Source organism: Mandrillus leucophaeus, unplaced genomic scaffold (assembly GCF_000951045.1).
Source record: "Mandrillus leucophaeus isolate KB7577 unplaced genomic scaffold, Mleu.le_1.0 Scaffold382, whole genome shotgun sequence".
NCBI lineage: Eukaryota > Metazoa > Chordata > Mammalia > Primates > Cercopithecidae > Mandrillus > Mandrillus leucophaeus.
In genome coordinates, this window is record NW_012104054.1 from 2,058,712 (window position 1) to 2,074,782 (window position 16,071).

The following is a 16,071-nucleotide window of genomic DNA, read 5'->3' on the forward strand; positions in this document are numbered from 1 at the left end:
TCTTCTAAAAATACAAAAATTAGACAGGCGTGGTGGTGGGTGCCTGTAGTCCCAGCTACTCCAGAGGCTGAGGCAGGAGAATTGCTTGAACCCGGGAGGCAGAGACTGTAGGGAGCCAAGATAGCACCACTGCACTCCAGCCTTGGCAACAGAGTGAGACTCTGTCTCAAAAAGAAGGGAGAGGAGAGGAGAGGGGAAGGGAGAGGAGGGGAGGAAGAGAGATGAGGGTCAGAGGTAACTCCAAGGCCTTGAGGATTATAGTGGTGGCACCAAGAACAGAAACAGAAAAGCCAACTAAAGGAGAGTGGGGGAAGCACCAAGTCTGATTTTAACCTTCACATTCGGTTCGCTGCACTGCTCCTGCCACTCTACCTCACCCCTTATCTGCACTCTGACTGGGGAAGTCTCTGTGCCCTTCTCATCCAGTAAAATTGCAAGAAAGAATCTAAAAATTAATTCACACCAAGGTATCAACAGTAACCCTTCTTAAAGGTTATTTGCATTTTAAGAGAGGCTCCCAAAAATGAACAACCATGAAGTTTGGAGAGCCGACAAACCTAAGTGAGGTATGGGGTGGAGAAAGCATGTCCTTTAACATTATTATCACTACCCAGTTCACCTCCTGCCTGCTACAATTTGGCTGCAATCTGTCACTCTGCCCTAGATTTTGACATTAGTGTTGGGTTTAACCATCCCTTTCTTATCTAAATGCTGGATACTGTTCAATACTAGAGGTAAACACACACAACTGTTTTCATTGGCTGTTTACAAGATATGAAACCTTACCACAGAAGAGCAGGGTTGGGAAGGTCCATGATATATCAGCCTCTGCCATCTTTCAGACTGTTCGTCTCTCATGATACTAGAAATTCCAAGGGTAAATTTGGCAGCCTTGCCCAGTGATCACTTTCAGTTTCTTCAAACTCTTACCTTCCACCTCAAATTAAACACACCTCCTTTCCCCATAGCAGAGACACAACATAGAAAGTTCTTATGGCCCTCAGAACAACTTTTCACAACTGTTATAATTAAAAAATAAATCATCCTTTCATTTTTTTTCCATCCTGGGTTATTTGTTCAACCAAAATTTATGAAGTCACCCTGTGCTATGCTGCAGAGGTAAGGGAATGGGTGCGGAAGGGGAGGAGAAGGGCAACAATCAGAATTCACACAATTCCTATCTTCAAATTGACCTCAGTTCATCTTCATTCACAAGACCTAATCCCCACATCTGTGGATCATCTTTGTAGCTCTGGCCCTTTTAAACCTCCAGCAAGCCTCCCTAGGTTTAAGATGTGGAACTCTGCTGCCAATGGTCCAAATTTCCAAAAAGATCTGACCCACATGGAATCTAAGTGCATTGCCTCAATGATTCCCATAGGAGTTATTCCCAACCACGCACATCTTCGTAAGTGTGTGCACTGTAGTATGTGGTCATGCAAGGGTGAATAAATAGGAAACGTTGTTTTAATAGTGGTGCTGAATCATTCAGCAGAATTACTCAGAACTTCGTGTCATTTTCTGTCACATATTCACGGTGTATGCACTTATTCACTGCACCCTGCCAAATACTACACAAAATGAATTAAAAAGAAATTCATCATGGTGCAGCCACTGTGTAGAATAGTATGGCAGTTCCTAAAACAATTAAACATAGAATGACTTGATAGATCCCCAAAAGTAATGAAAGCAAGGATTCAAACAGATACTTGTTTGTTCACAGCAGCCATGTTCACAGCAGCATTGTTCACAATAGTCAAAAGATAGAAACAATCCAAGTATCCATGGACAGATGAATGGACAAACCAAGTGTGGTAAGCACACTTACACACACGCTGGAATAGTATACAGCCTTAAAAAGGAAGGACATTCTGACATTTATACAACATGAATGAACCTTGAAAATATTACGCTACATGAAATAAACCAGTCATAAAAAGATAGGTATTATATGATTCCACTTATATAAGGTATGTAGAGTCATTAAATTCATAGAGACAAAAAGTAGAAGGGTGGTTGCCAGGGACTTGGGGGAGGGAGGAATGCAGAATTATTGTTTAATGGATATGAAGTTTCAGTTTGGGAAGATGAAAAAGTTCTGCAAATGGCTGGCAGTAAAAGTTGTAATATGAAAAGTACTTAGTGACACTGAACTGTACACTTAAAAATGGATAAGATGGCAACTTATGTATCTTTTATCACAATTTTAAAAAATATTTTTAAAGCATTTAAGGATATAATAGAATAAAACTTTACTGAAATAAAGAAATATAAAGCCAGGCATGGGGACTCACACCTATATCCCAGCACTTCGGGAGTCCAAGGTGGGAAGATCCCTTGAGGCCAGGAGTTTGAGACCAGTCTTGGTAACATAGCAAGACCCCATTTCTACAATAAAAAAGAAAAAAGAACAAAGAAGCTTGGCATGGTGGCATGCACCTGTAGTAGTCCCAGCTACTGATGAGGCTGAGGCAGGAGGATCACTTGAGCCCAGAAGGTAGAGCATACAGTGAGCTATGATCATGCCACTGCACTCTAGCCTGGGTAACAGAGCAAAACTCTGTCTCAAAAAAAAAAACAAATCTTTGTGTGGCTGAGGCAGGTGGATCACTTGAGGTCAGGGGTTCAAGACCAGCCTGGCAAACATGGTGAAACTCCATCTCTACTAAAAATACAAAAATTAGTCAGGTGTGGTGGCACGTGCCTGTAGTCCCAGCTACTCAGGAGGTTGAGGCATGAGAATCACTTGAACCCGGGAGGCGGAGTTTGCAGTGAGCCAAGATGGGGCTACTGCACTCCAACCATGGGTGACAGAGGGAGATTCTGTATCAAAAAAAAAAAGAAAGGAGACAGAGAGAGGAAAAAGAAGAGGAAGAGAAGGAGAAGAAGGAGAAGGAGAAAAAGGAGGAGGAGGAGGAGGAGGAGGAGAAAAGAGAAAAGAAAAGAAACTAAAAATGTTGTTCCTCCTCTGGAAACCAGTACTTTTAAAATCCATGAAAAATGAGGATGTAGACACAAAGCAAGACACAAAAAGACAACAAACCACAGAAAAATATTTTGACCTCAGTTGAATAAGTACATGCAGAGCATTTACAACGGCATGTCTCAACCTTTCTTTCAGTATTAGACCCGCTATGGAGTCTTTTTAGACATCTTTTTCCTAATCATCCCCTGATGAAAGTTTAACACCACAGATATACTGTATATCTATTATGTACTATGCTCCCTTTTGGGGTCACAAACCACTGTAATAGCTAAGATTTTTCCCTGAAGAACCGATTTTTACCCTCTTGGAGATAATATCACCCTCTCTGAGAATGCATGATTTATAATATCAGACCCTCTACAGATTCACAGTAGTAGGCTGTCTAGCAAACTTGACTGAAACAATCAGAGGACTGGGGATGCATATAAACTACTCAATGCTAAAATGTATCCAAAAGTCTTCTACCAATATTAAAAGTGCCTGTATGTTGCTAAATATCTGAACAAACAGTGAAAAAATAATTTTTAATGTCTCCAAATATCTGGAGGTTGGCATTTTATAGATATAACATCTAGGTAATTAACAGTATTTTGATAAGTTTAATTCAGATATTTGGTATCATATATACAGAACGTAGCATTGTGATTGTTTAATATAACCATGAAAGAATTCACCATTTGTCGTGGTGAAGTCTATGAAAAAGACACATGCACCTGTATGTACATTGCAGCACTTATTCACAATAGCAAAGACATGGAATCAACCTAGATGCCCATCAACAGTGGACTAGATAAAGGAAATGTGGTACATATACACTGTGGAAATCTACACAGCCATAAAAAAGAATAGAATCATGTCCTTCGCAGCAACATGAATGCAGCTGGAGGCCATTATCCCAAGTGAATTAACACAGGAACAGAAAACCAAATACCACATATTCTCATTTATAAGTGGGAGCTAAACATTGGATACTTAAGGACATAAAGATGGCAACAAAGACACTGAGGACTGCTAGAGGCGCGAGGGAGGGAGGGAGGCAAGCAAGGGTTGAAAAACCACTATGATCAGGGCCTGGGTGATGGGATCAGTTGTACCCCAAACCTCAACATCACGCAATATACCCAGGTAACAAACCTACACATGCACCTCCTGAATCTAAAATAAAAGTTGAAGTTATGAAAATAAATAAATACAATAAAGCTAATTACAGTTACCTAAAATGCTGTAGGGCTAAATGAGATCTTGCTGGTAAGCTCCCAAAACAAGTGTTTAATAAGTGTTCATTCCCAATCCACTAACTCCATCAGTGGCAGTAAATATTTTCATTCACTATGTTCGAAAGGAAGGTATTTTACTTCACAGACAATCCCAAATTAAAGGAACAGAAAGTGCTTTAATCAGAAACCACAAATGCTAGCTTTAAGGAGCCTCTTCACCAAAACTATGAGGGGGCATGATGCTCTCCAAGCCTGTTAAAGATTACTTAACCCTGAAACTGTCAGTAATCAGAGAGCTGATTTCCCCTCTTAGATGTATTCGTATGTCCTCCTGCTATGGAAAATAGCAGAAATTCAACAAATTGGTTTTAAAAAATACTACTAAGCCACACACACATACACAAAAAAAAATCTTAGTTCTCATGAAATCACAGTAAAATGCCTATAAGTAAAATTCAGAGTAATTTTGCAGCAACTTCAAAAAAACGGCTAATTTAAGAAAAGAATCTTAGAAAAATCCCGCCACCCTCTTTGACATCAGCCAGGGGCTAGGTAACACCTGGATGCTACTCATTTAGAAATATCAGCCCTTCTCACCCTCGGGAGTTCAGCATCAGGCCAAGAAAGCCAAAAGGTGAAGTTCAGCCAGGGCCCTGGAGATCTTCCTGTTAACCTGGGAGAAAAAATCAAGAGGCCTCCAGTTCAGTGTCAGCTATGAGTCAAAAGAAAATGGTGTTTTCAGAAGCAATTCATTGTTGGTCTCAGAACAATTAGAAAATCTTTCCCCTCAGTAATGCTTTCCATGGCTTTGTAGCTTCTGAAAGGGTTTCTTTTGCTCTCTGAGAGCAGGGTCTGTTTCAAGGCAAGAAAAGAGAAGGGTTTGCTTCCTTTTCCTCAGTGAGGAAAAGTCTGTATCTGAACAGCGGGATTATGCTGACCTCGGTCATCACCTCCACACTGGAAAGGATGCTGCCAAACGTTTCCCGTCATCTGCGCTGTGCACTGATGTCATGTGCTAACTCCTCTCAGACTGACTCTTCTGCCACCGCAGTGCTCCACGCCTGTACCCTCCCCAGCTGTGTCTTTGACCTCAGCAGGATGATGTTAGAAAGACGGTGGGGAGGGGTGGTGGACTATACATTGTATTTTGAAGCCAAATAAAAAGACTGCAGGGTTATCTGCATGTTTAGATGATCTGTGTGGCTGATGCCCTGCTCCATCTGGGATTATGTGGGGTGGTGAATGAGACTTGGAAACTTTTCTCTCCTTTTATTGTTTAAACAACCCACTGTCTAACAGAAGCAAAAAAATATTCCACCCAGCCAAATATTTCTTTAGATGTCAGATTTCAATAGAGGGAATATATATGACCAAATGCTTAAAATTTATATAACGGTCATCCTCTTTGGACAGCACCTTCAGCCACTACAGCAAATTCACTAATCCCAATGAAGAGAATCTCTAATCCATTCTATTTAGAAACGTGCTTTTATTCAAACAAACCCCTTAACAAATACAGATTATCATGAATCTGGGGGTCCAGTCAAATCATCAAATTTCAGGTTTTCCTCATTCATAAAATGGCTATTCATACATTTTAATTTTACAGAAGTAATGTAAGAATGAATGAGGGCATGCTATAAAGTACTTCAATTTACTCTATTTTCCCATAAAGATATGGTTTCATGTCTACGCTTGGTGGGAAAGTACACCTCTAAACCCACACATCAAATCTCCTGGGAGGCTTCTGCCTCCGGATATCATAGTTCTAGGTCACTGACAGAAGATACAGTGTTACATTAGATTTATGATACTTCATCACCCATTCTATCGATCTCCTCCATTAGTATCTTAGTCCTTCCTGGGCCTTTAAAACAAACAGACATGATTCTTGCTATTACTAAACTACAAAAACATCCCTGATGTTCTTGTTCCAAAAAAACTATCCCCCAATATTTTGCCCCAAAGCAAGTATGGCTACTCAAACACAAGAGAGTGACTCCAAAGTTAAGAATCTGACTATGGGAATAGGAAAGAAAAAGAAAAAAAAAAAAAAAAAAAAACCTTAGCATTTAAGATATTTTAATAAAACATCAAATAATAAAAATATACCTTTGTGTTTGAAGAGTCAAGTCAAACAAATACGTAAGAGGAAATCAATTGTTTCCAGCTCTAATCAGCGATAATAACCCAAGTACGTGACAGCATGAGAAAGACGATCGGTTTCCTTTTGAGGTTACATGATAAGCAGCAGCTAACAGCCTTTTTCTCTAAGAACTCGCCATCTGACCTCGTGGCAAGAGGAAGCTCGCCCCTCGCACTGGCGCCCTTTATAGCGTTCGCTTTCAGTTCACCACTCCAGTGAGGACGGGGGCGGGGGAAGCTAAGAGCCTGTTTTCTAAAATACAGAATACGGTCATCCTCTCGTTCGAACTGGGTTGCGTGGGCACTGAGAACGGCCAGAGGAGGCAGGGAGGGGGTAGCGAGGACTAGGTTTGTGGATTTTTTTCTGCATACTGGAAATTCCCAGGCCAAAAAGGTACCGACCCGAGTCCCGGACATTCCCCTCGAGGGCCGGCTCCAAGACCTGGACTGGAGCCGCAGGGAGGAATCAGAGGAAACATCTTCAAAACTTTTTCCTTAAAGATGTCCTTTTAAAATGTTCTAGTGAATCTCCTGATGGGCGTTAGAGTTGCCTCTCATCAGATTCACTTCATCTTATTTCACTTTTTCTGTGTGGCCCCTAACCGTGGGGGTGCAGTGGGCGGGTGGAGGGAGTTACCTTTTACAACACAGCTTTTACAATATGGCAATCAAAAAGTAGTATCGCTATCATGTGCCTTCATTGACTAATTAAAGGACAAGGAATCTGTGGCATAAATAAAGCAATGGTCCTGTAACATGAAGATCACTTTATTTTCAAGGCGTAAGGGGAATGGTAATGGGGTAGATTTAACAGCAAATGAACCACTGCACAACACTGAAAGGGTTTCTCCTGTGATATTTAGTTTCACTTCTTTTCCATTTAGGACACCAGCTGCTGTAATCTCCGTACTACTTTTTTTAACGTTATCTTCCCCAAGCAGTGTTACAATCCAGTTGGAATGGGCATTAGATGTACACATCATTAGACTCTTAAAACTAAAAGAGGACCAATAGCCTCTCATTTAACCAGAATATTAAAAAAGAAAATATATGTACACACATATAAATATATTTAAGTTCACACTTTATTTTTTATTTATTTATATATTTATTTATTTATTGAGACAGTTTCACTCTTGTTGCCCAGGCTAGGGTGCAATGGCATGATCTCGGCTCATTGCAACCTCCACCTCCCAGGTTCCAGCAATTCTCCTGCCTCAGCCTCCTGAGTAGCTGGGATGACAGGCATGTGCCACCATGCCCGGCTAATTTTGTATTTTTAGTACAGACGGGGTTTCACCATGTTGGTCAGGTTGATCTTGAACTCTTGACCTCAGGTGATCCACTCACCTCGGCCTCCCAAAGTGCTGGGATTACAGGCATGAGCCACCACGCCTAGACCACACTTTTTTAAAAAGTTAAAATATAAAAAAGCACTTTTAAGAGACAAGTTAGACTGAAGGTGGTGGAGTACAGTGCTCTCCTAGCTTCTGTGTCCTTTAAACTGCTGCCCTTAATCATCCTCTTATCTTCCACCACCTCCACTCCCCTAGGATTCCCAGGTCCCCTTAGCACTCAAGGGGCTGTGGTCTCACCTTCAAAAGAAAAACAACTTCAAAATTTTATTTATTTGCACACTGAGGTGTCAAGAATCCTAAGTACACTAATACTACATTGTAGACATAAACCAGGTAGAATAAGGCTTAACACAAGAAAATAAATACACTTAAAGTGGAATTTCTGGCATTAGTGACTAGCTGAGGTTAAAAAGCTGAATTTACCCAGAACCCACAGAGATAATGCTGAGCAGTTTTTTAGAAAGTTGGGGAGGCTTATTTCTGTCATTTCCCTTGGGTGTTTATTTCCCTGTACCTCTCTCAGTGATCACTATTTCCCTGAACAGGGTCCAGAAACAGACTCATTTCTGGCATGTAACACATGAATATGTAAAGGCTTACCATATTTATTCTTGTCAAGTACCCTGATTTACCAATCTGCAAACTAAGTTTTCAGATTGATAAATGTGAAACTGGATTCAGTTATTAAACTGGATCAACTTTCAATCTGAAACTTAATAATTGAATCCAGGAAGTGTCAGTTAAGTGGTCTTAATTAAAATGATAGTTATTCAGAATGGCAAAATGAATCATACTGGAACACCAAAGGTCAGTTTTACATTCACTAAAGAAAGGTGACTTTTGGTAGGATAATTCTATAAAATGTAATTTGCATAGAAAGGCTTTATTATGGGTTCTATCACAAATAGCATCAAATCAATCATCTCAGTTCTGAAACATGAGACTCACTACATTAAATTGTCATTCCAAAATAGAAATTCGTATTTTAAACCACTGAAATTGATATAAACCACTGCTTTTTATTTTATTTTTTTTTTTTTGAGACGGAGTCTTGCTCTGTTGCCCAGGCTGGAGTGCAGTGGTGCGATCTCGGCTCACTGCAACCTCCGCCCCTCCAGGTTTAAGCAATTCTCTGCCTCAGCCTCCGGAGTAGCTGGGATTACAGGCACCTGCCACCACGCCTGGCTAATTTTTTTGTATTTTTAGTAGAGACGGGGTTTCATCATCTTGGCCAGGCTGGTCTTGAACTCCTAACCTCGTGATCCACCTGCCTCGGCCTCCCAAAGTGCTGGGATTACAGGCGTGAGCCACCATGCCCGGCCCACTGCTTTAATATTGTAAACCTAAATGTCTAACCATAATAACCAACTTATCTAATAATGAAAACTGCAGTAGCAGTACTATTAAGTAGATCTTTATAATTAACTTATGAAGACTGTTTAACATAGAAAAATATTTATATGTAAAAAACACAGACCCAAATTACATATTCTCTATAACTATATGGTTAAAAAATCTGCAAGAAAATATACCTAAATGCTAATGTTCATTGCATTCAGATGATAGAAGTATGGATTTTATCCATACATTTTTCTTCTAGATTTTATAGTTTTTAAAAATTATGGTGTCCCTTATATTTATACTGGGAAATATATATTTAAAACAAACTATTATTTGGCTACCATGCTAATATTCACAACCATATGGCACTAGCCTAAAATAAACTTTTCAGAAGAAACTATTCTATCTAACTATTCTGGGAAATGTTTAAGTGGTATAGTAATCCCTATCAAAATTTCCACACCAGAGTGAAGAAAGACAAATCAGATGTGGGATGAAAGTTGTTCTCACTGATACGTGAGAGCTAAATGATGAGAACACATGGTCACATAAAGGGGAACAACACAAACTGGGGTCTATTGGAGAGTGGAGGGTAGGAGGAGGGAGAGGATCAGGAAAAATTACTAATGGGTACTAGGCTTAACACCTGGGTGATGAAATCATCTGTACAACAAACCCCCATGACATAAGTTTACCTTGAAACACACTGGCACATGTACCCCTGAACTTAAAAGTTGTTAAAAAAAATTTTTTTTAAAGAGAGATGAAAGTGACTGAGAATACCTCAAGAAGCTGTGTCACCAAATCTTTAAGAACTATGTCACCAAATCAAAAAATAACAGAAACTAGACAAGATCATAAGAAAGCATTTGCACAATCAAGTGGCAGCATTCCAAACCACTGGAGGAGTAATGCCCTCTTTCTTTTTAAAATTCTCCTGGGAAAATTACCGCTCAGCCTCCTTTACAAATCCTTGAAGAAATGTCTAGAAGTTCTTTCATGAAAAGAAAAACTCTGGGCTGGGCACAGTGGCTCACACCTGTAATCCCAGCACTTTGGGGAGCCGAGGTAGGCAGATGGCTTGAGCTCAGGAGTTTAAGACCAGCCTGGACAACATGGCAAAACCTAGTCTCTACAAAAAGATACAAAAATTAGCTGGGCATGGTGGTACATACCTGTAGTCCCAGCTACTCAGGAGGCTGAGGTAGAAGAATCGCTTGACCCCAGGAAGTCAAGGCTGCAGTGAGCCATATCATGCCACTGCACTCCAACCTGGGCAAAAGAGCAAGACTCTGTCTCAAAAACAAATAAATAAATACAAACCCTTCTTTATGAAAGTCTCACAATTTTAGCTGAAAAGGGATATGGACTTTTTTCAAATACCTTATTTCAAATCGAAACTTGAGTTCCTCATCTATAAAATGGAGCTAATATTACCTATACTACTGGATCATGAACAGAATTAAACCAGTTATTGGTAAATCCCCTGAAATAATAAACAAGCCATGTTTATTCCCTCATTCTAGCTTACCTCTTCTCTTAGTGTTTCTTCAAGTGTGGAATACCACCATTGCATCAGAATCACTAAGCAGTTGCCACAAAGGTTGGTTCCATAAATCCCAGAGGCATCATGGCCCCTCTTTTTTTTTGTTTTTTTTTTTCTTTTTTTCTAGAGACAGGGTGGTCTTGCCCTGTTGCCCAGACTGGAGTACAGTGGCATAATCAAGGCTCACTGCAACCTCTGCCACCTTCTGCCTCCTGGGCTCAGGCGATCCTCCCACCTCAGCCCCCTAAGTAGCTGGGACTACAGGTGGGTGCCATCACACACCCAGCTAGTTTTTGTATTTTTTGGCAGAGATGGGGTTTCACCATGGTACTCAGGCTCAAGCCCCTTTCGGCCTCAAGCAACCCGCCCTCCTCAGCCGCCCAAGACTGTAATCCCTGCTGGGATTACAGGTGGCAGCCACCATGCCTGGCCTTAATTCTTTTATTATTTAACAAAATTTGTTAGAGATAAGATCTCTTGTCCATTGCCCAGGCGGGAGTGTAGTGGCGCAATCATAACACACTGCAGCCTTGAACTACTGGGCTCAATCAATCACCTTGCCTCAGCCTCCCTAGTAGCTGGGACTGTCCGCCCATGCCTGGATCATTTTTTATTTTTTGTAGAGACAAGATCTTACTATGTTGCCCAGGCTGGTCTCAAACTCCTGGCCTCAAGCAATCCTCCTGCCTGGCCTCCCAAAGTGCTGGGATTACAGGCTTGAGCTACCACACCCTGTCATGACTCTTAATTCTGCATTTTTGTCAGATATTACAAGTGATCCTTAGGTACTGTAAAGCCATTAAAATTAAATTATTTAAAATTAAACTATTTTAATATATTTTATTGCCTCATTAGACTCAGAAACAATTAAAAATCTTCTTTCCCCAAAAAATACTTTAAAAACTTGAAGGTGTTCCTCAAGGATAGGAAAGTAAGATCTGGGGCCCTCCTATTTTAAATTAAAAATGCAAATTATTTGACCCATTCTTCTAAGGGTATATATCGTTCATACTTCAAGCATCTGTCTTTCTCTTTAAGGCCTCCCTAGTTTCTTCATCTGTCTACTTAGGAGCAACTTAAACTAGACTATAATCTATCATAGCTCAAAAAGAAAAGAGTACTTACTAAATGATCCCAAATTAACTAAACTCATTTAAAATTAATAAGTCAAATAAAATTAATAATTCCATTCTTCTTAGCTAGCCAGTAGGAATAGCAGCTTCTTCCAAGCATGAGAGAATGGGTGTGCCTTTTATGCCCAAATCAAAAAATACCAAAAAAAAAAAAAACCTGTCATGAATTTTAATAGCTTATTAATTTCTAATTAGATTTTAACTTCTAATTGTGGTAAGTAGTTCAAAATAACAACAACAGCAACAACAACAAAAAAAAAAACACCTGAAACTGGTGGGAAAAACTTCCACAGCTTTATAATACAATAGCATTCTTTACACAAAAGTCAATTCTTAAAACCCTCAAATTTCAGATCATAAAAATAAATTTCCATTTACAGATTTCCCCCTTCCAGTTCCAAAAGTAGTTATTCTAGACTAAGTATTCAACACATAAAATTTAGCTGAATCAAATAAAAATCACCAAATGCAAATGTCGATTCCAAAGCACAGATTTTATATATACTGCTTTCATAGTTCCCTTTTGCTCTTTTCTAGATAAAAGCAGGAAATTGTAAATATTCCCACTAAAAAACTCGAACCAAGCACACTGGCCTTTTCAAGTAATTCAGAAAAGGTAGATCATCAAGAGAAACTCCTGAGACACAGCAGTCTTCAGTGCATTCACAAGAGCCTCTCACTGTAAGCTTTCTCTAGTTAACCACCAGAAGATGGACTACTTGTGCTATGCATGCAGATGCACTCCATTTCCTTTACCAGATAAGCTACAAACACTCTACTACCAACCAAACTTGTCCCTTCCATCAGAATATTTTTCATACTCTTTAGCAAAGTAATCAACCCTCCCAGGAGAAGCTAATTCAAATACACTCATTAGCATCTTTGGTTATAAGAGCAATACAGTGTGTAGATGCTGTTAAGAGTTCTACCATGGCTAAGTCAAGATTAGGTAAAATCCTATAGGTAGATATAAATGTAACCTGCATTTTCTAAGCTCCTTGTAAGTCATCATATAAAGTCCAGATCTTTTTGAAATTTTATGCCTATTAATGGCAGTCAGCTCTCACTGGGGCCACTTTCTGTAACTCAGGTCCATTGAGAAGGTCATTGAATATGATTCCTCCAGTCCCTTCCAAGACAGGCTAGGTCTCCAAGGGGCACACAAAGGACAAGAACATGTCCAGTTGGTTCTTCACAATAACTTCATCTGGATGCAGCTTGTGCGGTAGATAATGGGCCAGGGTCATCTCCCAGGCATCGACGAGATATACTCCAACCCCTGAGAACATCCTCCGAAGGATGGTGTCCAGCTGAAAGTTGTACCAGTCGCTGTTGAAAAGGCTCACCTCAGGTCCCAGCTCCTGGGCGTTGGCCGTCCGGATGACCACCACGGTCTTTGGGCTTCGATCGAGGAGCCGAACCACTGCTCGACGGATGTTCCTGAGCCGCCGGATGTACACTTCCAAAGGGAAGGTGCTGAAGTGAGACCATACAGCTATGGCAACCACTGTGTTCTTCCCTCCCACAATGCCATTCAGCTCATTCGCCACATAATGGAGCTCACTGCTAAAGACGGTTGTGAAGCGGATGGGTGGACCATGGCAGCGGTATTTGAGCAGGATGTTGTGCTTCTGGTCCACTGCAAGGAAGGGACCCACATTCTTGGGACTACCCAAGTTAAACTCCACTAAATCTGAAACAAGGAAAACTCAAGTTCATAAAAACCTTCAAACCACGCACATATATTTTGATTATACCTTATTAAGTGGCTTTAAATAACAAGTTTTTTTTTAAGTACAACAAAAAGGTACAATATAAATGTAAAGAGAATACCTATTTCACTGAACTCTGCCCCCTTTTGTACCAATGGGCCTTCATTCTAACACGTTTATTATTTAAATTATTACATAAACATAACATTCATTATAAATAACACCATCAGTGACAGACTCTACACTACACCTGTCTATGCCTGAAAAACAAAATAACCCATTTTTCTCTAATGATTAGGCCAAGAAATGTTGCTATTTGCACAGATCATTGCAATTTTTTTAATCTATGTCTAAAAAGTTTCTGTTAACTTTTATTTTAGGTTTGGGGGTGTATGTAAAGGTTTGTTACATAGGAAAATCTGTTATATATTATTTCATCACCCAGGTTTTAAGCCCAGTACCCAATAGTTATCTTTTCTGCTCCTCTCCTTCCTCCCAACTCCTCGACTCAAGTAGACCCCAGTGTCTGTTGTTTCCTTCTTTGTGTTCATAAGTCTTATCATTTAGTTCCCACTTATAAGTGAGAACATGCAGCATTTGGTTTTCTGTTCCTGTGCTAGTTTGATAGAGATAACAGCCTCCAGCTCCATCCATGCTCCCACAGAAGACATGGTCTTGTTTTTACTGCTGCATAGTATTCCACAGTATATATGTACCACATTTTCTTTATCCGGTCTGTCATTGATGGGCATTTAGGTTGATTCCATGTCTTTGTTACTGCGAACAGTGCTGCAATGAACATTTGCTTGCATGTGTCTTTATGGCAGAATGATTTATATTCCTCTGGGTATATACCCGGTAATGGGATTGCTGGGTCGAATGGTAGTTCTGCTTTTAGCTCTTTGAGGAATCGCCATACCGCTTTCCACAATGGTCGAACTAATTTACACTTCCACCAACAGTGTGAAAGTGTTACCTTTGCTCTGCAACCTCACCAGGATCTGTTATTTTTTGGCTTTTTAATAATAGCCATTCTGATTGGTGTGAGAACCACAATTTCATTGTGGTTTTGATTTGCATTTCTCTCATGATCAGTGATATTGAGCTTTTTCTTCATATGTTTGTTGGCTGTACGTATGTCTTCTTTTGAGAATTGACTATTTATGATCATTTAATTTATAAAAATCAACTTGGCATTTACATTTTATTCTCCTAACAGATAAATATTATTTCTTTCAAGACAAGGGCTTTAACTTCTGTTTTATGAGCACATATTAGTAACCAAATACTTCTTTTGGGAAATTCTGTCATTTGTAACAACACGGATGAAACTAGAGGACATTATGCTAAGTGAAATAAGCCACACACAGATGTCTTTGATGTGGAACTTCATGCAGTATTTGCCTTATACTGACTTATATGTGGACATAAAAAAGTTGAAGTAGAGTAGAATAGTGGTTACCAGAGGCTGTTAGTGGGGTAGGTGCAATGGGGAAATGTTAATCAAGGTCTCAGAAGGAAAATGTTTTAGAGATCTATTGCACAACATGGTAACCATAATAAATAATAATGTACTGTATATTTCAAAACTGCTAAGAGATTTTAAATGTTCTCACTATAAAAAAGTAAGTATGTGAGGTGATGGATATGTTAATTTACTTGATATAATAATTCCAGTATATATATATATATATATATATATCACATTGTACCCCATAAATATACCTATTTGCTGATTAAAAAAGAATGTTTTTAAAAATAAAATTAAAGCAAGTTCAAATGTAATTCTGAAAAGTGAAAACAAACACCTGTGGCCGGGCGCGGTGGCTCAAGCCTGTAATCCCAGCACTTTGGGAGGCCGAGACGGGTGGATCACGAGGTCAGGAGATCGAGACCATCCTGGCTTAAAAAATACAAAAAACTAGCCGGGCGAGGTGGCGGGCGCCTGTAGTCCCAGCTACTCGGGAGGCTGAGGCAGGAGAATGGCGTGAACCCGGGAGGCAGAGCTTGCAGTGAGCTCAGATCCGGCCATGGCACTCCAACCTGGTCGACAGAGCGAGACTCCGTCTCAAAAAAAAAAAAAAAAGAAAACAAACACCTGTTTATGCAATAAGCAAAAGAAAGAAGCAACCCTGTTTCTTTTGACTTTCAATTTTACCCTGTAGATGAAAAATCATGTTAATGTCCTATTGAAAAACTTCCATCTCTACCATGAGAATAACACAGATAGCATCGCTTTTCTCCCTCTAAGTTGTATTTCAAGGCCCAGTTGCCTGGAGACATTCTGAAGGTCCCAGGAATCAGTGGGACTCCTTGTTATTCCAAAAAACTCTGTATAATTCATCACTTAGTATGTGCATCCATGAGGAAAGAAGATGTGTCTCATATCCCTAAATATTCCCTTAAGTGCCTTAAGTAAATGTTGACAATCCAATTCAACTGATATCTCCTAAGCACCTACTTAGTGCCCACTGCTATAGGTGCTACAAGCCAGCAATGCTCAGATGGATAAGCTATAGTCCTTGCCCTCAGGAAGTTCACGGTCAATTTTGAAGAAGTAACATCAGAACAGAATTGTCCTACAGGATGGACAAGGTGGCTCATGCTTGTAATCCCAGTACTTTGGGAGGTCA

The 16,071-nt window shown here is 39.9% G+C and overlaps 2 protein-coding genes across 3 annotated transcripts in view; both read right to left on the reverse strand.

The window, feature by feature from the left end:
- The window catches only part of NFKBIZ (nuclear factor of kappa light polypeptide gene enhancer in B-cells inhibitor, zeta), a 36,517-nt gene extending 30,009 nt beyond the window's left edge, over positions 1-6,508 (reverse strand). The window contains exons 1-2 of one of the 2 annotated variants that reach the window (XM_011990771.1): positions 6,316-6,508; positions 4,801-4,876 (exon numbers count right to left, since the gene is read on the reverse strand). The gene's annotated coding sequence lies outside the window, so the exon portion shown is untranslated. The remainder of the gene's footprint in view (positions 1-4,800; positions 4,877-6,315) is intronic. The other variant, XM_011990772.1, reaches the window with a different exon arrangement.
- A 5,376-nt stretch (positions 6,509-11,884) lies between these two features.
- Positions 11,885-16,071, reverse strand: part of NXPE3 (neurexophilin and PC-esterase domain family, member 3) — a 38,047-nt gene continuing 33,860 nt past the window's right edge. Inside the window, exon 5 of the mRNA XM_011990773.1 lies at positions 11,885-13,419. Within this exon, the coding sequence (XP_011846163.1) occupies positions 12,869-13,419 (551 nt within the window). The 3' untranslated portion in view covers positions 11,885-12,868. The remainder of the gene's footprint in view (positions 13,420-16,071) is intronic.